The sequence below is a fragment of the Nylanderia fulva genome, unplaced genomic scaffold (genome assembly GCF_048542155.1).
Source record: "Nylanderia fulva isolate GAGA-0341 unplaced genomic scaffold, ASM4854215v1 Scaffold36, whole genome shotgun sequence".
NCBI classification, from domain to species: domain Eukaryota; kingdom Metazoa; phylum Arthropoda; class Insecta; order Hymenoptera; family Formicidae; genus Nylanderia; species Nylanderia fulva.
In genome coordinates, this window is record NW_028190433.1 from 698398 (window position 1) to 724448 (window position 26051).

A 26051-nucleotide genomic window follows, 5' to 3' on the forward strand; every position below is an offset into this window, starting at 1 on the left:
TAATTAACCTTTGCATGCATGTATCCATTGTTGTATGAAAAGCGAGAAAGATGTTAGTTTAATTTTATTGAAATATAATATATATGTACTTACTTCTCTATAAATATAAAAATAATATATTTTGATGTAAAAATTAATAAGGAATAACACGTACAAAAATTTCTTTGCAACTCGACATACAATACACACGGGGACAAGAATGTTTCTATGAATATGATATGAATTTATGCACATATCAGAGAGTATATATATATTGTATGCTATTAATCGATATATCGATTAATAGCACACAATCGATATATATTCTAACGAAAATATATATATATATATATATATATATATTATTATTTGGTATGCAAGTTTTTCTTTTATAATGTAACAAAAATTATAAATTGTATTTTATTGGGAAACAAATAAACTCGATGAAACTTGTCACTATAGCAAAAAGAGCGAAACAAGTTGATTGGAGAAGGGAAAACATTTATTTAAAGTGTATCTCTGCCCGTCTACCTTATATACATTCTTGTGCCGCGGTTGTCAATATGTGACTTACGTAAATTAAAAAAGACATATATATATATATATATATGTATTTTACGTGATGTGTACATAGTGTCTATGTGTCTACCTACAAACACATATCGAATTAAATAAACGTAACGTTATGTTTGATCGTTGGAAGAGAAAAAAAAATACGCGACTGTCATGCACTGACTGACACGATTTTGTATATCGCTGTTCTCGACGAGGCTGAAAATCGACGAGCATGTAAATGAAGCGATATATATGCATTAAGGGAATCGAATTACGTACTCCGTTTCTTCGCTGTTATGCTACGTGGAGAAAAACGACGCGTCGTCCTACTATATTGTCTCGTCATCTCGCTCGCGTTATCATTCGGTCGTCGTCGTTCTGTGAAACATCGGTGCAGAATGTCATCAGCGACAACACAATAACCTAACCATTCGCCGCGGGAAGTTTGCTCAGGTACTGTCAGATACTGTGACAAGCTGAAATCCGGCCAACTTCAAGTCGGTGAATCGCTATATATCTAGAGTCTAGAGCCATGAAATATATAAAATATATATGTATTCGAATTTTCGGAAATTTTGTCCTCTTTCTTATTCTATCGTAATTTACACTTTGAATAATTAATTCTCTTGGCTAAAAAATATAACGGATCGTTAGTATATATCGATATTTCGCTAAAAATGAGAGGGGGGGGAGTGTTATCTGTCGAAAATAAAAATAATTCGGCGCAATATTCGCGTAGTGTCATCTCCTCGTTTGAGAAACGTCAAACGTCAAACGTCACGCGGATGATCGCGGACGATCTTTTCTCTCTCCCGCACTCATCGGTTCATTTACTGTGAAATAGAATTTTTATAAAATGTATCATTCGTTTACGTCGTACTTCAAAAGGAATCTGTCTTAAAGAAAAGAAACAATCACTCATTTTTTATTTTTTTATTTTCGTTTTCTTTTTCGATAACGAAACTGCTGAAATTTTTTTGTATTATTATGACGTAAGAAAAAGGTTCACTCTCTAGAATCTTCGAATGACAACACAAATAGTTGTTTGTGAAAGTATTCGAGTTAACCTCTCACACTTCCGTCCGCGCAGTCATCAAGACTCCAAATCGTTGCTCGCAAGTATATAAATATAACGCGCGAAAAAGAAAATAAAATAAAAACGCGTCTCGCGCACGTAAAAAAACATCTTCCACATGTCTTGTGAAAGGAGGAATTTGCAGTCGAAACGTCTGTACACGGTTTTCGCGAACGAGAGTGTTCGTAACTACAATTCAATCATATTATATATCTGTCATTTCCCGCGTGATCGCGACCTAACCGTCTGATCAGGAGGGCTTCCTACGGAGGAGGAGGCTGCCACGGAGGAGCATTATTTTTAGGACCCACCACGTCGTCTCGCGTAAATAACATGTCCCGCCCGCAAGCCTGACGCTCCTTTACGAGGGATACGGATAAATATGGTTAGTCGCCGACACGTGATTCTTAACCCGGCGCGATGCTACCTAATATCCTCTTTTTAGGTATGCTCGGTTTCACCTACGAATCGTTCGTTCGCAAAAAGAATATTATATAGTTTTCACCATGTTCTAATTGTGCCTCATGTGGTTGACCGAGAGAGAGAAACGTCAGCGAACGCAAATATTTATTAATTGATTTTTTTCGAGTGACAGATCGTTTTTTTTTAAAAGAATGACACGTTAAAAATTAAAATTCATCGCGTATAACTTTCACTTTTTGTGATATTGTGTTGAAAATTAATTAATTCACACTAGAAATAAATTAATATATGGCAAAAGTTTCGGTCGATTAATTATCAAGTTATTAAACGACTAATGAGAGAGATTATTAGAGACTAAAAAATAAATGAATATATATATTCTATGAACGAATTATTCATTCTTTGAGCAAACCAAGTGTTGAAACAAGTTTACATTGTGTTGCTCATTGGCATATACTTATACAGCGTTCAAGCAAAAGGAGCATAAAACATCTTAATATTTCATGGATTCAATATAAAATATATAAATATTAAGATGTATATATTTGTATTAATTTACTTCAATTTGAAAAATTTTTACTTGACAAATCAACAATAACGAATATGTTCCAACATTGGACCTAATTAATTTACTTTGTTAATTAAATTATTGATAATATCTGGCATACATAATTATTTTATACAAATTTAATAATGTATTTTATCTTGAAATAGATATCTGTTAATTATAGGCAAGCAACTCGGGAGGATATTCAAATGAAAGTAATATAGCAGCAAAACGAATCAAACTTTGCAAAAAAATGTTTTGTTGGGGCAGTACTATACATGGAGAGTTGGGATTGGGTGGTATCGAGGATGAGAATATCTTTATGCCTCGACAAGTGGATTTTGCAAAAGCCAATGAGATCGAAGAAAGTAAGTCTCTTGTAAAATCTTATAAAAATGTGTAATTTTTTGTCACGAGAAAATACTAACTAAAAATTGTTTAGTTGCATGTGGAGAAAATTATACTGTAGCCATTACAATTGAAGGGCAAGTATATTCCTGTGGTAATAACGATTATGGACAACTTGGTCATGAAAAGGCAAGAAAAAGATTGCGTGAGTAATTTTTTAATATAATTAAATAATAAAAATTAAATATATAATCTAGTAATGTATCTCAAAGATCACAAAATTTTGTATTAATTTTGCTAAGATATAATGATTTTGTACATATATAGAACACATACCTGGCCTGGATGCATTTGTATTCAAGAAAGTAGCATGTGGTAGTTGCCATACTTTGGCTGTGAACGAGTGGGGACAACTTTTTAGTTGGGGCTCTAATATGAGGGGTCAACTAGGTAATATATATGTTTACAATTTTTGATTGTTTTGTACTTTTTATATGTTGAAATGATATTTATAATGACACATTTCCTCTGAATTATAAAGATAATTATTATTTATTTATTATTTCAGGGTTAAATAGTGTTGATTGTACAGAACATACACCACGTATGGTAAAAACATTGGGTACAAGTGTGATAGTGCAAATTGCTTGTGGCGTAGAGCATTCGATTGCCTTGACCAATGATGGGGAGTTATATGCATGGGGTAGTAATACAGAGGGACAGCTAGGAATAGGACCTCATGTAATTACTGAAATAAAACCAAAAAGGATTTATACTTTAGCCGCTGTACCAATTGCATTTATCACTTGTGGAGGATATCATACTGTAGTTATATCAAAATCAGGTGAGTTTCTATTATATTTGATATATAATCAACGAATCTTTTTCGATGTCCATTCGATTTCGACGTTTGTTTGAACACGTCTCAACATTATAATTTAATTTCTCGAACAGGAGTTGTATTTGCATGGGGACGAAATACTTTTGGACAATTAGGACTAAATGATACACAGCAGAGGTGTGTGCCATGCCAACTACGTACTCTGAGAAACGCAAAAGTATGTTATGCGGCGTGTGGTGAGGAATTCTCTGTATTTTTAACATTGGTAAGTTTTATTAATTGCATAATATTATATTTCAAAAATTAATAGATTTCATTTTTATAAAAACTTATTGTCTGCGATTAATTCCAGGATGGTGGAGTGTTTACTTGTGGTGCAGGAATGTATGGTCAATTAGGTCATGGAAATGGTATGAATGAAATCTTGCCACGACAAGTTATGGAATTGATGGGTAGCACAGTAACACAAGTAGGTTACAACTTATAAATACAATATTGAATTAAAAATTTCCTGTGCAATCAAGTGTGTGATATTGTATTAATCATGTACTTTATATATATATATATATATATATTTTTTTTTTTTAATATTTGGTATATTATATTTTATAGATATCCTGTGGCAAAAGACACACACTGGCTTTAGTACCATCTAGAGGTAGGGTTTATGCATGGGGTCTAGGTGGTGCTGGCCAATTGGGTAATCGTGCCTCACGAAGTGCCACAACGCCACAAGTCGTATTGGGACCATGGTCCTCGCCGAGCGGATCATCGATGAAACTCGAGCTGTACTATAGTCCACAAATCGATTGTGTCGTTAGACACATTTTCAGTGGTGCTGATCATTGTTTTGTCACAATTACCCCAAGAGAAGTGTGTGTTTTCTCATCATCTTATGCGGCTTTTTATTAATTTGCTTTTTCCAAATTTATATAAATTTAACTATATGTTTATTTTCCAATTCTTACAAAAAAAAGGAGAAAAAGAGAACGCGTGATGAAATATTTAATCTTGCGTCGTTTCTATGATGATACACGGAATATTATTTTTGTTTAAATATCTACAGGATAATATAGAACCAGATGACTGTAGAATATTAGGGTCAACCTCCCGAATTCTTACAGTGACAGAGGAAAACCTAGCTGACTGTCAGAGGGTCCCATCAGGCTCACCAGTTAATCATGAATTAATGACGTGCGTAGAGTATATTTTATTTTAATTAAGAAAAGTTGTGTGATCTTATTATTCGCTCGTATTTTTTCATTTTTCTCGCGTGATATCAGATTACACAATTCTGATCTAAATTATTTGCCACAGCTTCACTTATATGGATTTCAATTATTTATCCAATGTTTTCAGTTATCTAGAAACTGTATTCAAAAGTCAAGCGTGTATAAATGCGTCTTTTTTACTTGATAATGAGAAACATTATGGTTGTTCGAGCAAAAATCATGGGGTTGATCTTGACCGCGCGATTAAATTATTCGGAATTATCTCAGAGTTGGAGAACAATACGATTCAAGACTTGGTATGATTCAAGACGTATGATGTACCAGAATATTACTTAGAAAATTTAACATTGAATTTATTGGCAACACTATATTCTCTTATTTCAGATTTTTACATGCATAACCGATAGTCTGATACCATCGTTCGTCGATTCTCCACCTGACGTTGAGTCCTTGAGAGTGTATTTAACGTTGCCACTGTATCATCGCTTTGCAAATCTATCAAATTTTAGTTCTCTACAAATGCCATTCTGCAAAGCAGTATTGAAACTGAAAGCAGAAGCTTGTAAGGTTGTGGGTATATGGTGGAGCGCAACCTCGGCATACTATTTTGAAAGACTAGTGAGGATTTACAAGTCTACAGTGTTGCATATTGTGGAGCAAATCCCAGACCAAGTAACTATACGTAGAAATAATTGCGTGACTGACGAATATATGCCTAAATCATCAAAGACTGTTTTGAAATTTTCAAGACTTTTTCCATCGTAGCTCTTTATTTCTGTTACAATTTTATCAACATTATATGTTTAGTAAGTGCAATCAAACTGGTACATCTTGACAGTATTTTTATTTTTTTCGACTATAAAAGACAAAAATCATTACAAAAAAATAAAATATTTTAAGGAAATTTTAAAACATTCTTAGAAAGAGAAATAGAAAGAAAAATCTCTTATATCGTAATAATAATTTGAAGCGTGTATTTTGTAGGTTGTTACATGGAATGAAAATCTAAAATCTCTTTTAGAACTGTTACGATTATTGTACAAATTAAATATAGTAGCTGGTATAAGAGTACCCTACGAGACATTTCACTTGCCAGAATTGCCCCAGCATATAGATATCAATCGTGATTATGTCTCGTGGATATCGGAAGATGATCGGAGTTACGTAAGTCATCTCTAAACTATCATAGCGAGTTCCTTCCCAGCAAACATAGTATATAAATGTTATATACTCAAGCATGTTACATGTAACGTATATGTTAGTTGTAATTTCCCACTCATAGATGTAACATTTTTAATATTACATATATTACATTGTAGTTATTATATCCCAAGATAGCACTGACTTATCAATACATCAATGTGCTATTTGGTATATAATTACAATATAACTACAATGTAATATATGTTATATTAAAATGTTACATCTATGAGTGGGAAATTACAACTAACATGGATGTAACATACACGTTATATTACCTATTATATTCCGTTTTATTATAGCAATGTAACAATTATATATCGGTGTTTGCTGGGTTAATTCACATTAATACAGAATAAATTATATAAGAGAGCAATATACTGAATATATTGTTGCGCATTATAATTCTTTGTTATAATTTTTCAGTATCGTAAAATATACTTTTGCAATTATCCTTTCCTATTCGATGCTGAAGCAAAAACTACATTGCTCGAAACAGATCAAGCTATACAGGTATAAAAAAAATAATATAAGTTGTATAAAAATAATCATATTTTATTTAAATATGTTGTATTTATAATAGATGCAATCCGCAATGCATGAAGCTGCATCACGAGTTCTAAGTGATATAATGCTTGGTTTTACCAATGGAAATCCTCAGCGTTATAGTCAATTTGTAGTATTGCATGTGTCGCGGAACAATATGGTCCAAGATACTTTGGAACAGTTATCTCGATATGATTCTAGTGAACTGAAGAAACCACTTAGAGTGAGTATCACACTCTCTAAATCCAGATAATTAGACGCATTTTTCAAGGATCAAAAGATTTTGATCTGAAAAGATTCCAAGATCTTATATAGTTGTATACAAATTCTTTCAGGTTAAATTTCAAGGTGAGGAAGCTGAAGACGTAGGTGGCGTGAAAAAAGAATTTTTCATGCTTCTCCTGCGAGAAATTCTTGATCCTAAGTACGGTATGTTTAAAGAATATGAGGAGACAAGGACAATCTGGTTTAACTCGGACACATTGGATGATGAATCTATGTATTTCTTAATCGGCCTTCTATGTGGCCTGGCTATTTACAATTTCATAATCATCGACTTAGCATTCCCATTGGCCTTATATAAGAAACTGTTGGGTGAAACAGTTGGATTAAATGATATCAAGAATATGTCACCCATAATAGCCAAGTATGTAATATTCCAGAATCTTTGATATATATATATATATATATATATATATATATATATATATATATATTAACAAATTATTAACGAGTGTGCGCATTCATAATCACAGAAGTATGCAGAGTATTCTCGATTACAACGAATCGGACTTTGAAGAAGTATTTTGCTTAAATTTCGAGATAACCAGAGAAGTGTTTGGTGAGCAGAAAAGTTTCGAGTTTATACCTGATGGTAGCAAAGTTTCTGTAACACTAAGAAATAAGTACGTAAGCATTGCACACACATATCAGCATAGTGTTCAGAAAAGAGTAAAAGCTGAATATTTTTATCTATGTAGGCAACAGTATGTGAATCTTTACGTGGACTATATACTAAACAAGTCAGTGGAATCACAGTTCAAAGCATTTCACAAGGGTTTCCATAAGGTGTGTGGTGGAAGAGTGCTAGAGCTCTTTCACAGCCACGAATTAATGTCCTTAGTAATTGGTAATCAAAATTATGATTGGGAGGAATTAGAAAAGAATGCCAGTTATAAGGATGGCTATATCAAAAGCGATCCCACTATCGTGCTCTTCTGGCAAGTTTTCCACGAGTTGCCATTAGAGGAAAAGAAGAAATTTTTACTCTTCTTAACAGGCAGTGACAGAATACCTATACAGGGTATGAAAGCTATTAAGGTAAGTTATTAAGGTATAATAACATATTTAGCTGAACTGACTATGCTAGTTCAGAGTTTATACTTTTTTTCTAATATAAAGTGAAAATAATAAACTCTGAACTAATGCAGTCAGTTCAGTTAAAAAGACTAGATCTACAGTTGCAAAATCTTTGTATTAAATGTATCATTTGACATTTATTTTTGTTGCAGATAACGATACAACCGATGACCGACGAACGTTTCTTGCCTGCTGCGCATACGTGCTTTAATCTGCTAGATCTGCCGCGTTATCAAACGCGTGAAAGATTGAAATACAAGTTGCTGCAAGCTATCCAACATAATCAAGGGTTTTCACTCGTATGAAAACGAAAATTCACGTATAAAGCCTTTTTCATGACTCATATAATCGTTTAATTGTTAACTCTACTTACATACGAATTTACATCCAATTACAAATTTAGCGAAAATGAAATATCCATGAAGAACAAGTTCCTTATGTAAATGTGTTAAATGGTTATTCATGCATAGAAAATTAATCGATTACTTTGATTTTTCTTCGATATTTAATTAGATATTAAAAAGGAATTCTGTATTTCTTACATTAGTCATGCATAAAAATTAAATGCTCAATGATTACACCCAATGAATTACATAAAAAAATCGAAAAATATATATGTAAAAGATTGAAATATTGTGATAATGACTCGTCAATGAGTTATGAAGTAAACGAGTTCTAAAAATTAAATTTAAACTTTCTACTAAAAAAAATATTGATAATTGATTTAAGTCGGCATTAGCCGGCTAATGCCGACTTAAATCAATTATTAATATTTTTTTTTTATCAAACATTAATGTCAATAAAAAGTATGATAATATAACTGATTATTTCATTAAATTTGATAAAGATTACGAAGAACAATCACAGTTTACGATTTTATTTGCATATAAAAATTCATGGATATTAATTACAAAAGAATTTTAATATGTAATTTATTAGAAAATTGTCAGTTGATTGCAAAAAGAAACATGAGATATTAATTTATTAATGTGCTTTAATGTACTTGAGTCGAAAAGAGGATATGATACTCAGGGAATGTCACTTAGCAGTTTAATGAAAACTTTTTTAATGCGACAACCACACAGACAAGTTTCGCTACTTTACAAGAACTCTAATATTTAATATCCGCCAGCACGTTGTTTCTTTGAAAGTGTATTTTCGAGCTTGTCGTGTGTACACATATTTAAGATGTATTTAAAAAGAGAAATGTGCGGATGTGTAAAGCAGCAACTCCGTATGATGTTTGCAATAAAATAATAATACGCACTTCTGAAAGAGAAGCATTTATTTGTAATGGCCAGAATATATTTTTTTAGGTTCGTTTTTGCGATTGCATTTTTTTATGGACATAATTTAGACAATTTAAATGATACAGGATATATTCGAGCTGTGTGTGTATTCTTTGATGAAATTTCATATGATCATATATGAAATATTTTGTAAATTGTTGACTTAGATGCATTTCTTGTATTATAAAACAAATGAGAAAATAAAGTTTATCCTTATATAAGTTATGTAATCACTGTTTCTAAAGCTTACTACATAAATTAACAAAAAAAAATCTATATATATATATATATATATATATATATATATATCGTGTTATATAAATTACAATAATATGTTAGCTAATAATACTTTTGTCTAGCATAAATTGGTATTTATTTATTCACATCTATATATTACATTATTAAAAATTATTCGTCGGTTAGTTAACAGACAGACCATCGCGCTAAATTGCGTTACAAAGTGTATCGCGTTTTAGTATAGACGATGCTTATTAATACATTAGTTTTTCTTTCGCATGTTTTTCTTTTTATTCGATCGTTTATTTCGTATATTTCGACGTTCGTTAGTCTCCATATATATTGTCATATTGTTTTTTCAATGAAAGTACAATTCTGCCGCTATAACTCTCGAAATATCTTAAGCGATTATTTATGATCCTACTTCTTTGATTCGTATGGCAAGCGTTAGTTTTGTAAAGTTTGCAGCATTTAATTTTATCACAACATTGAATTTTCATCACTTAGATCAGAAATTCCCAAACTACAAATGCGAGCAAAAATTTTTAAATTATAAAAAAAATAAAAACAAATCTGTTCGAAAGAGAAAAGACGTATATTTGAAAATATAGATATATTTAAAGACGTCTATACACTTTCTCGATAGATTTAGAAAAGAAAACGCGACATTTATAGTTTGGAAATTTTTGAACGGCCAGGCTCGAATAATAAATCGAACACTAAATATGAATTAGATTTTTATATAGTAAATTATTAATTTAAAAGTTACCCTGCAAAGATGAAAGAAAACACCGAGAATCAGTCTCTGTAATCAATCTATATACAGATTCGTGTAAGTGCGAAATCGGATTGTGGAAATTTCTCTCGAGAGAGATCAAGAAGCACACGAAAGCCTTACATGAAAGCGAGATTTCTTAGTATTTAGACTACAGTCTGAAAAAGTATTAACACACTAATTTGTGCACAGATTTGTAGTCCAAAGTATAAGAGGAAAAAAAACAATACCGCGAGATAAAATTTTGTAACGGAAACTTTTAGATATTTTCAGTTGACTTTTTAAGATTTTAAGTCGCTCTTCGTGCGCTTCTCGGATCTCGGAAGATCCGTGAACAACGTCCTGAGTATCTCGGTAATTTTGAAAGCACCTGAAATCGGAACATTCGGTCCCGTTCGACGAGAAACTCAGAACGACGTCTCATGCTCGTTTACTCAAAAAGTATACGAAATATTTACTAATTTTGGTAAGCCGGTGTAAAGTACTGGGTACCCGGCGGTGCTCGGTAACCCGGATAACTACTGTTCAGAGCATGTTGCTTAAAGAAACCGCTATAGTCCTTGTTCACTCGGCGAGGTCTAAAAGCCGGGCCTTTTGCGAGCTCTATCCTTGCTCGGTTTTCCGCCTCGGTTTGGGCCTTCACGGCCGCTGGTGGCCACTTCAGGTCTCCTCGCATGTTGCCTGTTGCCGGAGCCTTGGTTGCTGCAGGCTGGGCTTGAAACACCGGTGCTGGTGTCTGAAAAATTAAAATCAATTATTCTCGATAGAATATAATAACAGAATAAATATTTACAAAACAAATATGAGAGCTATTAATAGTTAAAAAATATTAAAACAAAGTTCTCTCACATAAGTTCTCCGATTTTTAAAGCATTTTTAAAACACAAATTCTTGGGATAAATACACTAGAAATCTCGGAAATTTCTAAAAGAATAACATTTTTGTTAGCGATGTGAGAAACATTATTCTTCTTTGAAGTCTACTCTATTTTATAGGAACAGCCAGATGCGAAGATATTCTTAGAGATAAATTTCTGACGAGCGATGTAATCGATGATGCTAAGAACACCCAAAATATTAAACGGCTGATATTCTGCCAAAGGCACGCTAGCTTAAGGCTTCTGCAAAAATATTATATCATATCGCTTCATCCAACAGTTCGCGGGTACTTTATTCTCTCGTTTCTTCGAAGCTTTCGCGTTTTCGTTACTGTTTGAGAAGGGATGCGTATGTATGTATGTATGTATATGTGTATATGTGTATATATATATATATATATAAAATATTACTGTATTATTTTTAGTAAGATTAAAGTCATGTGGAAGATCTGTAACATAATACCGAACGTTTATCAACACATTCGTTGAATTCTCTTCTAATACAAAACGTTTGATTCACATATAATAATTGAATTAATTATAACTCGTATTGTTTTATTAAATTTTACACAAAGCCGTCATGTGCAAAATATAAAGTAAGAATATCGTATTACATCGCGAAAATTAAAATATATTTACGAGTCATGCCCAAATCATTGGCAAAAATCGAATGGCACGAGCCAATCGATATGTTTAGGTCCTCAGCAATTTCTCTAACGGTGATTCGACGATTGGCCAATACTATTTTCTTCACTTTATCAATGTTTTCGTCTGTTCTTGACGTGCTCGGGCGTCCGGCACGCTCTTCGTCGTTCACATCTTCTCGGCCCTCGGAAAACATTTTGTACCACCGATAAACGTTGCTTCGGTCCAAGGTAGCTTCACCATATGCCACAGTCAACATTCGGAATGCGTCCGCGCACTTAATTTTGTTTTTCACACAAAATTTGATACAGATTCTTTGATCCATTTTTTGGAATAGGCAAAAATCGAAGACGAGCCAAAACACGTGCAAGCAAAGCAGTTGTCAAAAATTAACTGAACATTCAAAATGGCCGTACTTGTCGGCATAAATGAGAAACATGAGTACCAACATAACGCCACAAAAAAATCGAAAATCGAATATACGTAACCCGCGGAAATTCAAAATTCGCGATACTTTTTGAACACACCTCGTATATGAAAAATATAATGAAATAAAAATTCAACGAATGTATATTTTTATTATTATATTTAAAAATTATTAAAAAATATATGCCGATAACGCAAATATTAAAAATTCTTCTTTTATTCCTAGATTTTCACCTGCGAGATAGGCGGCTCAGGACGAAGGACAATAGTGGAGGGTGGTGCTTCGAACGCCACGGGGACAGATGAATAACTGGGTTGATTCTGTTGCTGTCTCTGCGGTGTCCGGTCGTAGGGATCCTGAGGGTGTTGCTGAAACGTAGAAAAGATAAGCCGGTAAGTTTCGTCGCGCATTGTCGCACATTGTCATCTATATCACATCCAAGCAAGAAATAAAATATCTATACCAGTTGCAAAATCTTTCTTGCAAATCTGCGCTAAAACATCTCTCTTACGACACATCATACGACGAATCTTGTATTGATACATTTCGCGATACGTTCTCCTTCTCACATCCAAGACTGCAAGCGCTTGCAATGTTGTCGCATAGTTTTCCCTTACCGAAAACTATTCCCGGCTCTTCCAAAATTGCGGTGGACCACGTCAGCCACGTCCATGCGAGCATCACTTACCTGCCAAGGCTGGGTCTGTTGATGCTGACTCGGAAGCGGGGGTTGATGCTGATGCGGAAGTGGCGAGGTCGCCGGGGGTGTCACCGGTGCCCAGCCCTTGGGATTCTGTTGTTGAAAGTGCGATGGTTGTCGCAGAAGCGTGCCGCCAGGACTCACTGGCGACGGGGATGATGGAACGGCGACCGTCGAGGGTGGTTGGGGTGACGGACCTGACGTGGGACTGTTCTGGTACGAGCCGAGATCACCGTATCTACGGGTCTTGCCGGAGGAAAACAGATAATTTTGTTCAGGCTCGAGCGAACACGCGGATTAGCTTGACGTCTCTTCTCGACGAAGAGAGGAATGATGTCAGTTTTTTCATATACGAAAATCTGAGAGACGATATATGCATGTTTGCGGAGAGATATGCTGTAGATCTTTCATTCTAAAATACATATAAAAATACTTATAGATTGAATTTTCTAAAAATATGAATTTATCATTTACTTTATTTGTTTTTTTTTTCTAAATATTTTAAATATAATCAATCATTTAGCTAATAAAATGCATTAAGTTGATCTTTTATAGAAGAGCTGAAAATTGAAAATACTGTGTGAAATATATGTATAATTGAACTGACAATAAGATAAGCGCAATTTTTATTAATTATATAATTATAAATTGTACAAAACGACTATTTAAATTGATAAAATTAATAAACTTGTAATTTGATCGCAATTCGCTCGAGCCAAGTATTGCTTGATTGATCAAATTTCCAATTTAACAATGATTTGTTTTTTTTTGTTTTTGGTTTTCGACAAATGATTCTATAGATCTGTCTTGACGATCACAATAATGTGATAATTCGTGTATTCAAAAGTGATCCAGCTGTTTTCATGTTAATAATGGATGTATATTCGTATCTTTATTTTTTTTAATGATATCGATATTCACTGCGTGCACCAATTCATTGATGAAATCAGAGATGGAGAACAACACTTCATGATGATATAAATATTCTACTTAAGATATTGATCAAGAGATATTTGTAATTACACGATAAAAATTTTAATTTGATTAATTTCACGATTATATTTAAAATAAAATTTTAATTCGGAACTTAATTATAGCTGATTTTAAAATTCAATAAAAGTATTTCAAAATTAAAATGAAGTGCAAATTTATTAGCATATCTTGCTTTCTCCATTTCTGCTTCAAATAAAATAACATTGATATGCATACACACAGAGAACGAACGTAAACATAAAAGAAACACATAACGAACATTATTGCATTCACTCTACACGCATAACAAGATGCAGGAACTATATGCGCTAATTGGACATAAATAATATTACGAAAAAATGCATACAACATGTAGACATTCAAACATGTTTTTTCGAATCCTTTTAAAATAACTTGCTGCGCACGAAAAGACACAAAAATTATATTAAAAATGATTTTATAAATACATTTTTGCTCCAAATAATTACGTTATATAATTATAAAATTAATTTTTCTTACAGTTCTCATTGATATTTTATTAGTTTTTATTTTTTCGTTACTTTATAAATATGTTAATTTCAATCGCAATATAAAAAAGATAGAGAATTTAAAAATTAATCAATTTTAATCGTTCATTATTGTCTTTTATCTTATCAGAGTCATGTGTCGTGTGTAATAATGGAACGACGAAACGTATAGAAACTCGAATGTCTATAGAATGTTGAAATATATGTGTGTAAATAATTATTTATCGTCTTACCTTCGCTTGGATGGGAGTTTGCTCTACGTAATCGAAATCTTGATCCTCTGGAGGCGGTGGCCAAGCTACTCGTTTGAGACCTAAGAAACGATAATAATAGAAATTTGCAGATTTGAAGGCCATTATCAAGTTTTTATTAAAATTTCTCAGTTTTTAAGATGATGTACAACTGCTTTAAAATATTAGTGATTTTTTTAACTTAATCATTTAGCTAAAAAGTTTTTTTATTAAAAAAAATTCTATTATAATCTCGGACGATTTTCGAAATAATGAAAGTAACATGGTATATTTTTAGATACTGACGTCTTTATAGATTAATATAAATATTTGAATAATCTCTCTCTTTTCTCTTTTTCTCGTTCTTTTTGGCATCGATATTTATTTTTCGTAAGCCAACCGATATTTCTCACATAATTTTAGAATATTACTGAATTATCTAAAATCTAAAGTGTTGTCAAAGAACTATGATCTATTTCAATTGATAGCAAAAATTATATCAGAAATTTGTTTGTCATTAATATTATATTGTTAATCATTAGTATCGTATATCCACTTATAAACGTGATCATTATTCTCATAATTGTCGTATCACTGTGATATCATGACACGATGATCATATCAATGCCGAAAATTGTCAATTCCTATCGAGGCACTTGATCTAATATTTTTCGCACTACATGATTAATAATCGCGGCGATATTATTATTACTCTTCCGTCAACAACATTTATCATTTTATCCCGAATAATATTTAATGACGTAGGATCCTAATGTTAGGCAGCTCTTATATGATTGCATCGCGAGTGTGTCGTAACAGGCGAATATTGCGACACCCTATATGGAGGGTCGCGGGTCATTAATCGCGCAAAATGTGCGAATACACTTCCTGGCAGCTGATAAAGTTCGCCTGGATTCTATACGTCACATACCGATCCGATCCCCGAGATGGAATTCGCTAGTTCAGCCACGGAATCGTGAAGATGAACGCGACTCTGCCAAAACGGACACCCGCCAACCAACTACTAACGCCATGGCGAAGTCACCTGTATCTTTCATTATCGCGGAAACTGGCTGGCTACCGATTTTAGAGCTTTTCTGGTGACCGGCCAAAGAGTAGAGGGGCATCGACATTGTGCCCGATCAAGGAGGGGCAAGCCGCACCTTAGAAGAGGACCATGTCGTGAGAAATGTCCGAGAGATCTCTATATATCCGAATGATCTTGCGATAAATCAGGAAGGTCCAGATTTATCTTGGCAATTTATAACAACAGTCTATTATTATTTTTACGATACTTTTTTTAAACGCTGCATGTCACAATAAATTCTTGAAGATTAGGATAACATATATAATGAAACATTTTTATTGCAAAATTAATTTTTCATATTCCTCTTTGGCGGTCATCAAATCAGTAAAATTAGCCAGTCCTTGATCCTCGAGAATTGATCCAAATCTCGAAAACGCGCTTGACAATGATGAATTTCTCTCTCCTAATCGGAGATTTTTGAGGAGAAATTAATGTAATGTATCCACAAGGACGCTTCTCTCGAATATAACGCTCAGTGTTCGCGCGCTGAGAGGCTCGTGTGTTTTGCGAAAATGTGTCAGTAATCCAGTGGAGTTACGTCTTTGAGTCGCGGCCAAAGCGTGCGGTATAACAAGAGTAACGGCTGTGTTATGCTAAATTGAAAATGTGTTGCCAACGATATCGGCATTAATTTAAGAAACTGTCGACTGTGATCGACCATTGATATTCGCGATATTTTCACATTATGAATCATCGCGATTATTAATCAGTGTGACGCAGCAACATACCTTAATGTGTCACGAATTAAACCTAAATTTATCTGAACAAGAAATCTCAATATTCTCAGTAAAATATCAAGATATAGATTTTTAAAATATAAAATATTATATTTTTACAATCCTTTTGACGTTTCTCTTCACTTACCAGGTTGCCCACCTCGCTGCCTCGCTTCTTCTTCTTCGAGCATACGTAGAACAGCACTGTTTTGCAAATTAGTCGGCTTGGCCAACTGATTGAAGTCGATCCTGGAGGAAGACAAATCATTTTCAAGAGCTCGGTTTATTAATAATTTCGAACGTTGCAGAAATATTCAATTCTCTAAACAATTTTGCATTTAGTACTTTTCAAAGTCGAGTGCCTATGAATCGTATAAATAAAAGGAAGCGCAATCTTTGGAAAAAAAAGAAAAAAATAGATAAAATTATTAGAACATTATATATTTGAGATTAAAATATTTTTTTAATAAAAGATATGAAAAAATAATTAAATATGTATACATTATATATAATTTTGCACAAAGAAAAAAAAGAAACTCTTCTTTTTTATATTTAAAAGCAAAATATAAATTCAATTTTTCATAATAAGATGCAACGGAGAACATTTTACTTCTATTATTTGCTTCGCTTTTACTCATACCATCCATTCTTTCGCGCATCATTGGCGAAAGTTGCACGTAAGTATTGAATGGACGAAGTTCTCCGCCTGTCAACAAGCAACAGGCATTAGAGTCGCGAGTTGAAGAGCTGCCAAGTCATCGAATAAGACCACACACATTGAATTTTCGAGAGAATTCGAAAGGAAAGGCTCACGATCTTCGCGAGATCTTGAGCACTTGTGAAAATCAATGATCACACCTCTTTGTGGCGATCATCTCGATGAGGGTTTGCGAAGCGGCGTGAATTGCGGACGACGATGACGTTAACGGAGGAAAGTCGGCGCGCGTCCGCGGTCCATCAAGCGCGAAACTAAGTCAAGTACGAAGAGACTGTGGTCGGTTAGGTGCAGCCGTCGGGATTTGCACAGGCCGGCGATGAAGAGTCCGGCCTCTCCGGCCGTTTATTTCTAACCGCGGCCGGTGATTCGACCCTCTGAAAATAGCTGACATCGCGAACTGACATCGACGCCGTCGGCTGATTCACTTGGCGTCGCGCGACCGACATCGGTCGGCGATCCGGACGAGACACGTGAAGGGTTCTCCTCGAGACGGAGGAGGCTGATACTCGATGATTGACGCAAGGTGGTCGTGTCGGGACCACTTTTAGATTCGCCGAGCGGTTTCGGTGGTAAAAGTATCGAGTGAGTCATTCAAGTCAATCGAGAAGATCCGCAGGATGCATCCGGGTTACTGTCCGCTCTGTTAGCTTTTAAACTAGGTCGAGGAATGTGTTATAAGCAGGTGCAATAATTTTCTCCATCGAATGACTGATGCAATTAATGACTGTAAAACGTTGGCAAAATTGAAATTAAGGAATTACAATGTATCTGTTTGAAAAATTATTTCTTGGAAATTTATCACTTGACTTACCCGACTGCACCGTTAGCCAAAACTTGAGTCTGCCTATCTAGAGTCTCCTGTATCGCTTGTGGCGAATATAAATTGATGGGAGAATTGAACTGCTTGTTCACATATCTCGTACTTTGAGTGGCCATGTTGATGTCTTAATCTCGAGAGATCTACTCTATAATTACTGCAACATAAAAAAATATTCTTGTAAGAAAAAGCACATGAAATGTATATAAAAATATTAAGAAACTTTTTAAATATTAAGGACTATTTATGATGATATTAAATAAATCTAATAATTAAAAATTATTTTTATAAACAAGGTCTTCAGGAGAAAAATATATTTTATTGGTTTCATATAATTTTATTCCCATTCTAATTTAAAGAATTTTATTTTCAAATTTTTAATCATCATACGAAAATAATGCTCAATCAATATTAAATAAACAAAAACAAAAGTGTCGATCCGATGACACACACACGACGCGAAAAATGTTCTAAATATTATTTTTATCTCGTTTAAAACGAGAAAAAATATTATTATTATATATGATGTCATTTTCTTAAGCGTGTCATACATGAATGACACGCGTGTCATTTATCTGCCATCGTCGCGCTATTTGCATGCGAATTCTGCCAAAATCCACTATATCGAATCGTGCGGCTACAGAATTTCACAGCGCAAATATCTACCTTACTAATAACGATTACGTACGTGTCTGCAAAGTAAACGCGGCAATAAATAACAAAGGCAATCTGTCGTTTTACGATCTGAAAAATTACGATCGTTAATTAATCTACCCTGGTGCGATTATCACAGAGACATGATAAACGGTGACATTTCTATCTTGACATGTGAGTCACGCGTATCACGTTCCAAATTGATCGCAAATTGCGCGAGGCTGAAGAGTAAGTGCAATTTCGGAAATTGGGTCGTCTCGAGAAGATCATTTGAAATGTAACGATCTTTCGAAAATGTTTGATTACTTGATCTCGCCGTGAAAGAGAGCAAGTGAGAAATTCTATAGTCGCAACGAGGGGATTATTCCCAGACTGGTGCCAAGAAATTCGCGCAGGGATGCATACATATAAAAAAATATCGTATATTTAATAAAAAAAAAAAATATTAAACAATAATCGCAGTGTTTTTTTTTCATATACAATTCAGCGACTATTCGCTCTCGTGCTCAAAGAGAAAAAATTTTAATTATATCCCTTTCTTCTCGCCCTTCATAGATATGCAGAATTTGGCCGATATATTAGAATTTAGAAAAATATAATTTTTTATACTCTCTATATATATGTTTTTTATTATTTTATTTTAAAAGAGATTTATTTTAGAATATGTGGATGTGTTAATTAATTAAAAATTTCTGAAATCGATGTCGCAGCAATTAAGTCTGTGGTTTCTTTAATAGTAGATACAATACAATCGCGAATCCAATGATATATACGTAAACTTCTTTTATGTTAAATAACCAGATATTTTCTGTTTATCGCGTTCGTATAACGAATTGCAAAAAAATATATCGGTCCACAAATAGCATCTTTTCACCTCCGTGTTGTCTCTCTCGTAAACACTTTACATTCCTCTTTGCACGTCGTTGAGAGATTTAACGCGCGTCTATTTCGAAGATCAAGAAAAATATTCGGCAGACTCGAAGATACGATTTACACAGCGGATGAAATTAATAGTAATATCTCCTACGTATTCGATGTGTGAAAAAGTATATTAAAAAGATATATTCAGATTGCTTCGAAACTTAGGCTACAATGCGAATCTTTTCTCAAGCTTTTCTGTGTAAATTTATCGAGGTTGTGCTTCATTTAAAATAGATCTATATATTTTATATCTATGTTCTTATTCAATATTTTCAAAGTATTATACGATATATTTGATGTACTATTTTTAATTGAATTTTTCTATCGAAAGAGATAAAATGATACAAATTAATTAAATCCCTCTCCTCGAAAATCTGAGCGATCTATTTCTGACGGATTCGCCTCAAATTTCGCGTAGTTTTTCAATAGTTACATTATCATTTTTTAAAATTTGTCTTTTATATATTTAACATTCTTAAATAATGCTGCTTAAAAAATTTCAAAAAATTGTAGTTTTTAATAGAATGAAGAGGGTATCACACTACTATATGTTTTCTGTGTAAAAACCTATTTAAAATTGCACAATTAAATGTGACTACCTCTTTCTTTTCCTCTCTACCCAGCAATTTGATCTTCATGATGCTTCCTAACATTCGCTTAATCGATCCTAAAAAACACGGACGTGTTTGACTCTCGAAAATCTCTCAAATTCTCACTAACACGTCCCTGTTGGGGGAAAGAGGGGCACCCACCGGTGGCCTATACCGTGGTTATTTTTGCCTAGAAATTCCTCCGAATATATCTACATCGTCCGCAAAATCTCTACTTCTCTCTCCTCCTACCAGCTAGTCTTTGGAGAGCGCATACTTCTCCTCCGGGTCGTATTGAATTACATTAAAGCTCGCACGTCGCCGAATAAAAATTGGTCGATGATGGAATGTGTGTCGATTTAATAATAGCATGCATCACAATTAATATTCTTGCTTGATAAAATTGGTACAATAATTTTTTGCAATGTTCTCACTAATTTGGAGTATTTCATAAAATACTGATATCAAATAAAAATTGAAATATAAAGCTCGCTTTTATATTACACAGACGCCGAAGATCGGTTTTTAATTTATCACAATTGTAATTTAGTTCAATCATCTCTAATTGTTTTTTAAAAGACTATATCCTAAAAATATGTGAGAGTTGTCGAGAGTTTAGAATCAAATTCCATTATCCAATAATTAGCTGAAATTGCACGAAAACTGTTTTCGCATCTCTTGAAATTTACGGAACTAATTTTCCTTCCTCTTTACATAACTCGTGTCTATTCTAAACTGCACCGATAAGTTTGAATAATGATGTCACGACCTCATTAAAAATTCAGTTTTTATTTATGCATATACCGTGCCAAATGCCATTAATAAAAAATATCGATCGCAAAATGATCGATTCTTCGAAATCATTCCTTATCTTAAATAGAGCGAATGTTGAATATAATCAATAAGTAATATTGCATTAATCTATTGCATCAAATAAATGTAACAGAGAATTTGTACATTGATATACAATCAGTAGCTATAAATTACTTTAGAATTATGAATATTATAATTTCGTAAATGAAAATAATAAATAACAAATTTTTAACAAATTTTACATTTCTCGAATATTTTTAGAATTTTAAGGACACTGAATTCTAATCGTAAAAATCTAATATTTGATTAATCACCTTTATCATGATCGTAAAAAATAAATGAATTTCAACATTATAAAATAAATTACTGTAAAAATTTAAAAATTAATTCTGCAATACCCATAAATTTAATAATTCCATTATGTTTCATAGTTATGATACACGTACAATCGTAACAATTTTGTACGAGGGTAATAATTTTTCCGCATTACGTTGTTTACCGATGTGACGCACGACGACGTCTATTTCTAGCGAATTGTTTCAACAATATACGATACAACGTCGCAAATAACAACTTTTGGCCGTTCGAATTGTGACGGATTCATCTGTAATGATCCAAGAATGAATAGACGGGACGGCGCGCCGAAAACGTGTTGTGTAAATTTCGATCAACACTTATCTAAAGGTGTCACGGGATATTCCCGAGATGAAGAGATATCTCGTTTTTGGCGAAGCAATGCGTTTACAGGTATATACATTCCGCTGACTCACAAGTCTCAAATTGTCCCGAGTATTTCAAATTTAATGTGACATTTTTATTACGTAAACAAGATACGAGGTATCGATGTTTTATTATTTCAATTAAATTATTCATTATGTACTGCTTGATTTATGTCACGATTAAAAGATACGATTTAAACATGCGAAAAGCAATATAGATATAAAAATTATATAATTTATTTATGGTCAAGCTTACAATTCGCAATTTATAAATTTTAAAATTATTTTGTAAAAATTCCCCCCAAAAAATATTTTAAAAGTGTTTATAACTATATATAAGAATCTAGAATTAAATTTTGATTGTAAATCATTGTTAAGTATAATCGATAATCCTCTTTATAATTATTAACGATTATTTTATTGTGAAACGCAATTAAATTAATTACTTTTGTCAAGTTTCTTGTGATAATTAGGCTATTGAATGTCAAAATATCGAGTATGAAAACTATCTTGCTAATGATCAATTATTTAAAGACAATTTTTCATAAAGAAAAATCCATAGAAAAAATAATATAATAGTTTAATAGTTTTATTGATTTAAATTTCTCAAAGATTTAAAATATTTCTTTTTATGTACTATTAATTTAATTTATTTTTACTTTATATTCCTCAATTTTTCTTAGAATTTTTTTACTCTATTATAGATTTTTTGTGTTTTTTTTTTTCGTTTTTTTATATTCTCGATTTTTTACACTCTCCCTGAACCATTTGTATCTTCCACATTTTCCACTCTTCAATAGCTTCCTGTATCCTGTATCTTCGTTTCCTTGAATTTTTTCGTCGCGGAACGCAAAGATGACAACAAGTGATGCAACGTGTGTTAAACGCGGCACCTACCTTCGGGCTGATATATGTAGAGAACGCGGGTTCCTCGGGTGGCGAAACAAACTGGACTCTCGGAAAAGCGAAAGCACCCGGAGAGCAGCCAGAAGACAACCATCACCGGGTCCCCTCCCTCACCCGGAACCACCGAATTCGTTCTGCTCCCTCGCCTCTTCCCTCATCGCGGTTATTTTTGACACTCAGGATGCTCTCTCCCTCTCTTTCTCTTTCTTTAATGTTCGCGGTATTCGGCGGATTTCCTGGCAATCGCGGGAAAATCTCGCCGAGGGTTTTCCCACACTTCAGAAACATCCCGATCGCAGAATTTATTTTTAGTAAACATATATCGCGAAAGAAATCGCACACGGTTGTTTCTCTCTGCTTTTTTATTTCTTTGCGCGAAATTTTCTGCAAAATAAATTTCAGCAAATAACAGGTAATATATACATATATGTCAAAGAATATTTTGAGTTTTTCAGACTTTTTTCTATGTGTCTTTTTTAATTTAATATTTTTCTTTCGAATATTAATTCATTGCGCTTTTATTCAAAGTTATACACACGAGAAGTTTGAAACTTGGCAGAGAAAGGTCAAGATGTAAATGATTTACGAATCATAAGTATTTATGAGTATTTCGAAATTTTCAAGTATATCAAAACATGAGATTTGTGCCAATTTACATTTTATGTACAATTAAAAAACTTTACCAACGAAAGCGAGGTGTAAGAAAACAGACTAGACTTTCTTAGCAATTATACCATAGGAAATCGAATATCACAAACATCAAAAGGAAAGAAAGAAACATGTTGAAAATAAATTCTGTTACTCGAAATTATCCATTATTGACAACCTTATTAAATTAATTAAATCGTATGCAAGCTCTTCTTCATTCATCTATTTTGCGTATATATACTTAATTTTCTTTACGCAAATTTATTTTCCAAGAGGTCTTTGTCCAATAATCGATATCTAATAATCCTGAGCATCCTTTATCCTTGCACAATTCAGCAATGAAACAAAGAAACGATTGTCCATCCACATTCGATAAGTTGTATCCGCAATATCCAGCGCAACTTCCCCGAGAATTCTATTCCATGAAATTGAAGATGCGCCAGCCGGTAAATTGTGCGCTTTGTGTAATCTACCTCGCTAACGCAAATGAAAATAAATCAGACCAAAGTGCTTTGACGTTGTACTTTACCTTGTTTATGGAGCTTCCCGTTGTTCCAAGGCGAAATGCGTTTCCACTTTATTAGAAGAGACTATCCGGCATTTATTAAATCGGTTCCTATAAAAACACAATCACATGAAATAACAATCACTATTAATCATTAAATAAATTAAAATAAAATACAATCAGATAATGTTATCAATGGATGATCGACGCTTTATATGTGAAAGATAAATTAATAGTATTAATAATTAAACAAGCGGGATTTTATAATTAAATATGATTTTAATCATAATTTATAAATATAATGTAAATTGATAATAAATAGAAATTTCCCAAATATTTCAGATTAAACTTATCTTATTTTTAAAAGATATATTAATTTCGATTGCTAATATTGAAGATAAAATATCTATATATTTCTTAAAATAAAAGAAGTTCTCAAAGTCTGCAAAAAATGAAGAATAAAATATTTCTTCGTCGCATTATTTTCCACGTATTGTTTATTGAAACATCCTTGTCCAAAAATATTTTATCAGAAGCTACATAAGCTTTCCGAAAAACAGATGTTCGCAAGTAGTGTTTTGAACCGATAGTTTCCGGTTGAGAATGTTACTATTATTTAGAACCAAATCAATGGCACAAATTTAAATAAAAAAGAGCTCCAACATTGATTGACATGAGAGTTTCGTAATTTTGTTATCGCACGTGTCTTCAACGATGTTTCTTATCAAGGCAATAATTATTATAAAACCATAATATAATATTATCTTACCTCTTGCGATAATATCGATTATGCTATTAATGAGATCATGTATTTATTATCTTGTGACGTTATCGCTGTAATTACGTTGTGACACTTTGATCTCTGCATTACCGTCTTTGGAAAGAGATCAACGCCTGCATCCAGGCAACCAGTCGTGCTGTTCTGCGGCCACTTCCTACAAACCAACATAATTACGTAGCATAATTATTTTATGTCGACAAAGACCATACATCAATTACAGGAATACAATTTTAATTGTCAGTTGCTCGAAAGGATATTTGAAAATTACTTCCAAATATTGAGCTGAATGTGTTCTATGAAACGTGAAATTCGTGTGAATATATTTTAATTTTATACGATTTTTTGATCGAAGTATGTCCAAGATAAAAATAATTTTCCTTTACTTCTGAAACAGTTTTCTGCTCCAGAAATGAAATTTTCCAATAAAAATATCTTCGAATGCACCGAGATATTTCCATATAGAAAATAATGCGACAAAAAAATCTCTATATACAAACCTTTGTCTCTCAATATTTTTTCTCTATTTTATATTTCCACAAAACTATTTTGCCGCGACTACAATCTATATTTACGCGTTTTGTTGCAACAACAAACGCGCGCCTTTTTTTTATTATGACAGAGAGAATAAAGACTCGATAAAATGAAAAGAAAAATCGACGGAAAAACAATTATAATTTTTCCAATAACTCGATTAAAGCTCGATAACAAAGAGAAATACCCGGATCTGCGTATCGGCGATGAAATAATTCACCGGCGAGAGAACAAGAGAGACGGAGAAAGAGAATAACCAAACGCGTCCGTCGATATACCTCATCAATTATATCGAGGAGCACCGCATCTTCCGCTTCCGGTTTCCCTTCGGATCCCGCCAAAACGAGCCTAAGGTATCGATTAGTGTATAACATTTTCTAAAACGTGAAAATTGAAAAACTTCTTCCAATCGCACATCGATTTCATTTTAAAATCAATCCGCGACTGACGAAAATGTTTCGCTTTTGACGTTTTCGCGTTGGAAGAAGTCAAGATGAAGATCGGAGCAGGTTTCGGAGAAAACGGAGCCTGTTACGCGGGAAAAACAAAGGAGGAATTTGGCGGCCGGCGAAGTGACAGATCCGAGAAAGGGTGAGGTCGTGGCGGCGTTTCCCGCGGTTGGGAAGAATGGAAAATCAATAATCGTAATCGCACTTACCGACTCATTTCCGCCCCACCGCTTCGCTTCGCTTCTTTCGGCTATCCGGCATCTCTCCGCGTCACAGCATCCATCGTGCCGCATCCTCCGCTCCGTCTCTCCCGCTCGCCGGCGCGTCACGTAATGACGTCTCTCTCTCTCTCTCTCCCGTCACCCATGCGGTCTCCTTGCGCGTGAACGCGGCCGCGAAAGGGAGACGCGCA

General features: G+C 33.5%; 2 protein-coding genes across 8 annotated transcripts; one reads left to right on the top strand and one right to left on the bottom strand.

The window, feature by feature from the left end:
* Window positions 1–526: 526 nt before the first annotated feature.
* Herc4 (HECT and RLD domain containing E3 ubiquitin ligase 4) lies at window positions 527–9615 on the top strand. Of its 5 annotated transcripts, none has more exons than XM_029317113.2 (18): window positions 527–987; window positions 2747–2947; window positions 3022–3132; window positions 3255–3377; window positions 3496–3771; window positions 3882–4033; window positions 4121–4237; window positions 4381–4641; window positions 4835–4962; window positions 5128–5296; window positions 5385–5672; window positions 5985–6164; window positions 6627–6713; window positions 6784–6969; window positions 7082–7392; window positions 7502–7651; window positions 7727–8066; window positions 8258–9615. In XM_029317113.2, the coding sequence occupies exons 2-18, from the start codon at window positions 2833–2835 to the stop codon at window positions 8408–8410; spliced, it is 3147 nt and encodes a 1048-aa protein (XP_029172946.2). In that variant the 5' UTR covers window positions 527–987; window positions 2747–2832; the 3' UTR covers window positions 8411–9615. The 5 variants fall into 5 exon arrangements, with proteins under 5 accessions (XP_029172946.2, XP_029172949.2, XP_029172947.2 ...); XM_029317116.2 differs by having other exon boundaries at window positions 920–987; window positions 2764–2947; XM_029317114.2 differs by lacking the exon at window positions 527–987 and adding an exon at window positions 994–1994.
* Window positions 9616–9755: 140 nt separating this feature from the next.
* LOC114941923 (uncharacterized) lies at window positions 9756–26040 on the bottom strand. 3 transcript variants are annotated; one of them, XM_029317123.2, is made up of 9 exons: window positions 25849–26040; window positions 24648–24813; window positions 23903–23989; window positions 18117–18279; window positions 16736–16836; window positions 14788–14867; window positions 13044–13301; window positions 12589–12723; window positions 9756–11142 (listed from the first exon to the last, which is right to left on the bottom strand). In XM_029317123.2, the coding sequence occupies exons 4-9, from the start codon at window positions 18239–18241 to the stop codon at window positions 10864–10866; spliced, it is 978 nt and encodes a 325-aa protein (XP_029172956.1). In that variant the 5' UTR covers window positions 18242–18279; window positions 23903–23989; window positions 24648–24813; window positions 25849–26040; the 3' UTR covers window positions 9756–10863. The 3 variants fall into 3 exon arrangements, with proteins under 3 accessions (XP_029172956.1, XP_029172955.1, XP_029172957.1); XM_029317122.2 differs by lacking the exons at window positions 23903–23989; window positions 24648–24813; window positions 25849–26040 and adding an exon at window positions 22717–22989; XM_029317124.2 differs by lacking the exons at window positions 23903–23989; window positions 24648–24813; window positions 25849–26040 and adding an exon at window positions 17446–18029 and having other exon boundaries at window positions 18117–18168.
* Between the last annotated feature and the right edge of the window lie 11 nt (window positions 26041–26051).

What these genes read in the sequence shown, in the direction of transcription:
- Herc4 (XM_029317112.2), top strand. An exon ending in TAATATGAGGGGTCAACTAG is followed by an intron (nt 3,378 to 3,495) that starts GTAATATATATG and finishes TTATTATTTCAG; the next exon opens with GGTTAAATAGTGTTGATTGT. An exon ending in TCTCTGTATTTTTAACATTG is followed by an intron (nt 4,034 to 4,120) that starts GTAAGTTTTATT and finishes GATTAATTCCAG; the next exon opens with GATGGTGGAGTGTTTACTTG.
- LOC114941923 (XM_029317123.2), bottom strand. Translation starts at nt 18,241, where the DNA reads ATGGCCACTCAAAGTACGAGATATGTGAACAAGCAGTTCAATTCTCCC. An exon ending in TTGGCTAACGGTGCAGTCGG is followed by an intron (nt 16,837 to 18,116) that starts GTAAGTCAAGTG and finishes GTCTTCCTCCAG; the next exon opens with GATCGACTTCAATCAGTTGG. An exon ending in AACAGACCCAGCCTTGGCAG is followed by an intron (nt 12,724 to 13,043) that starts GTAAGTGATGCT and finishes TCTACGTTTCAG; the next exon opens with CAACACCCTCAGGATCCCTA.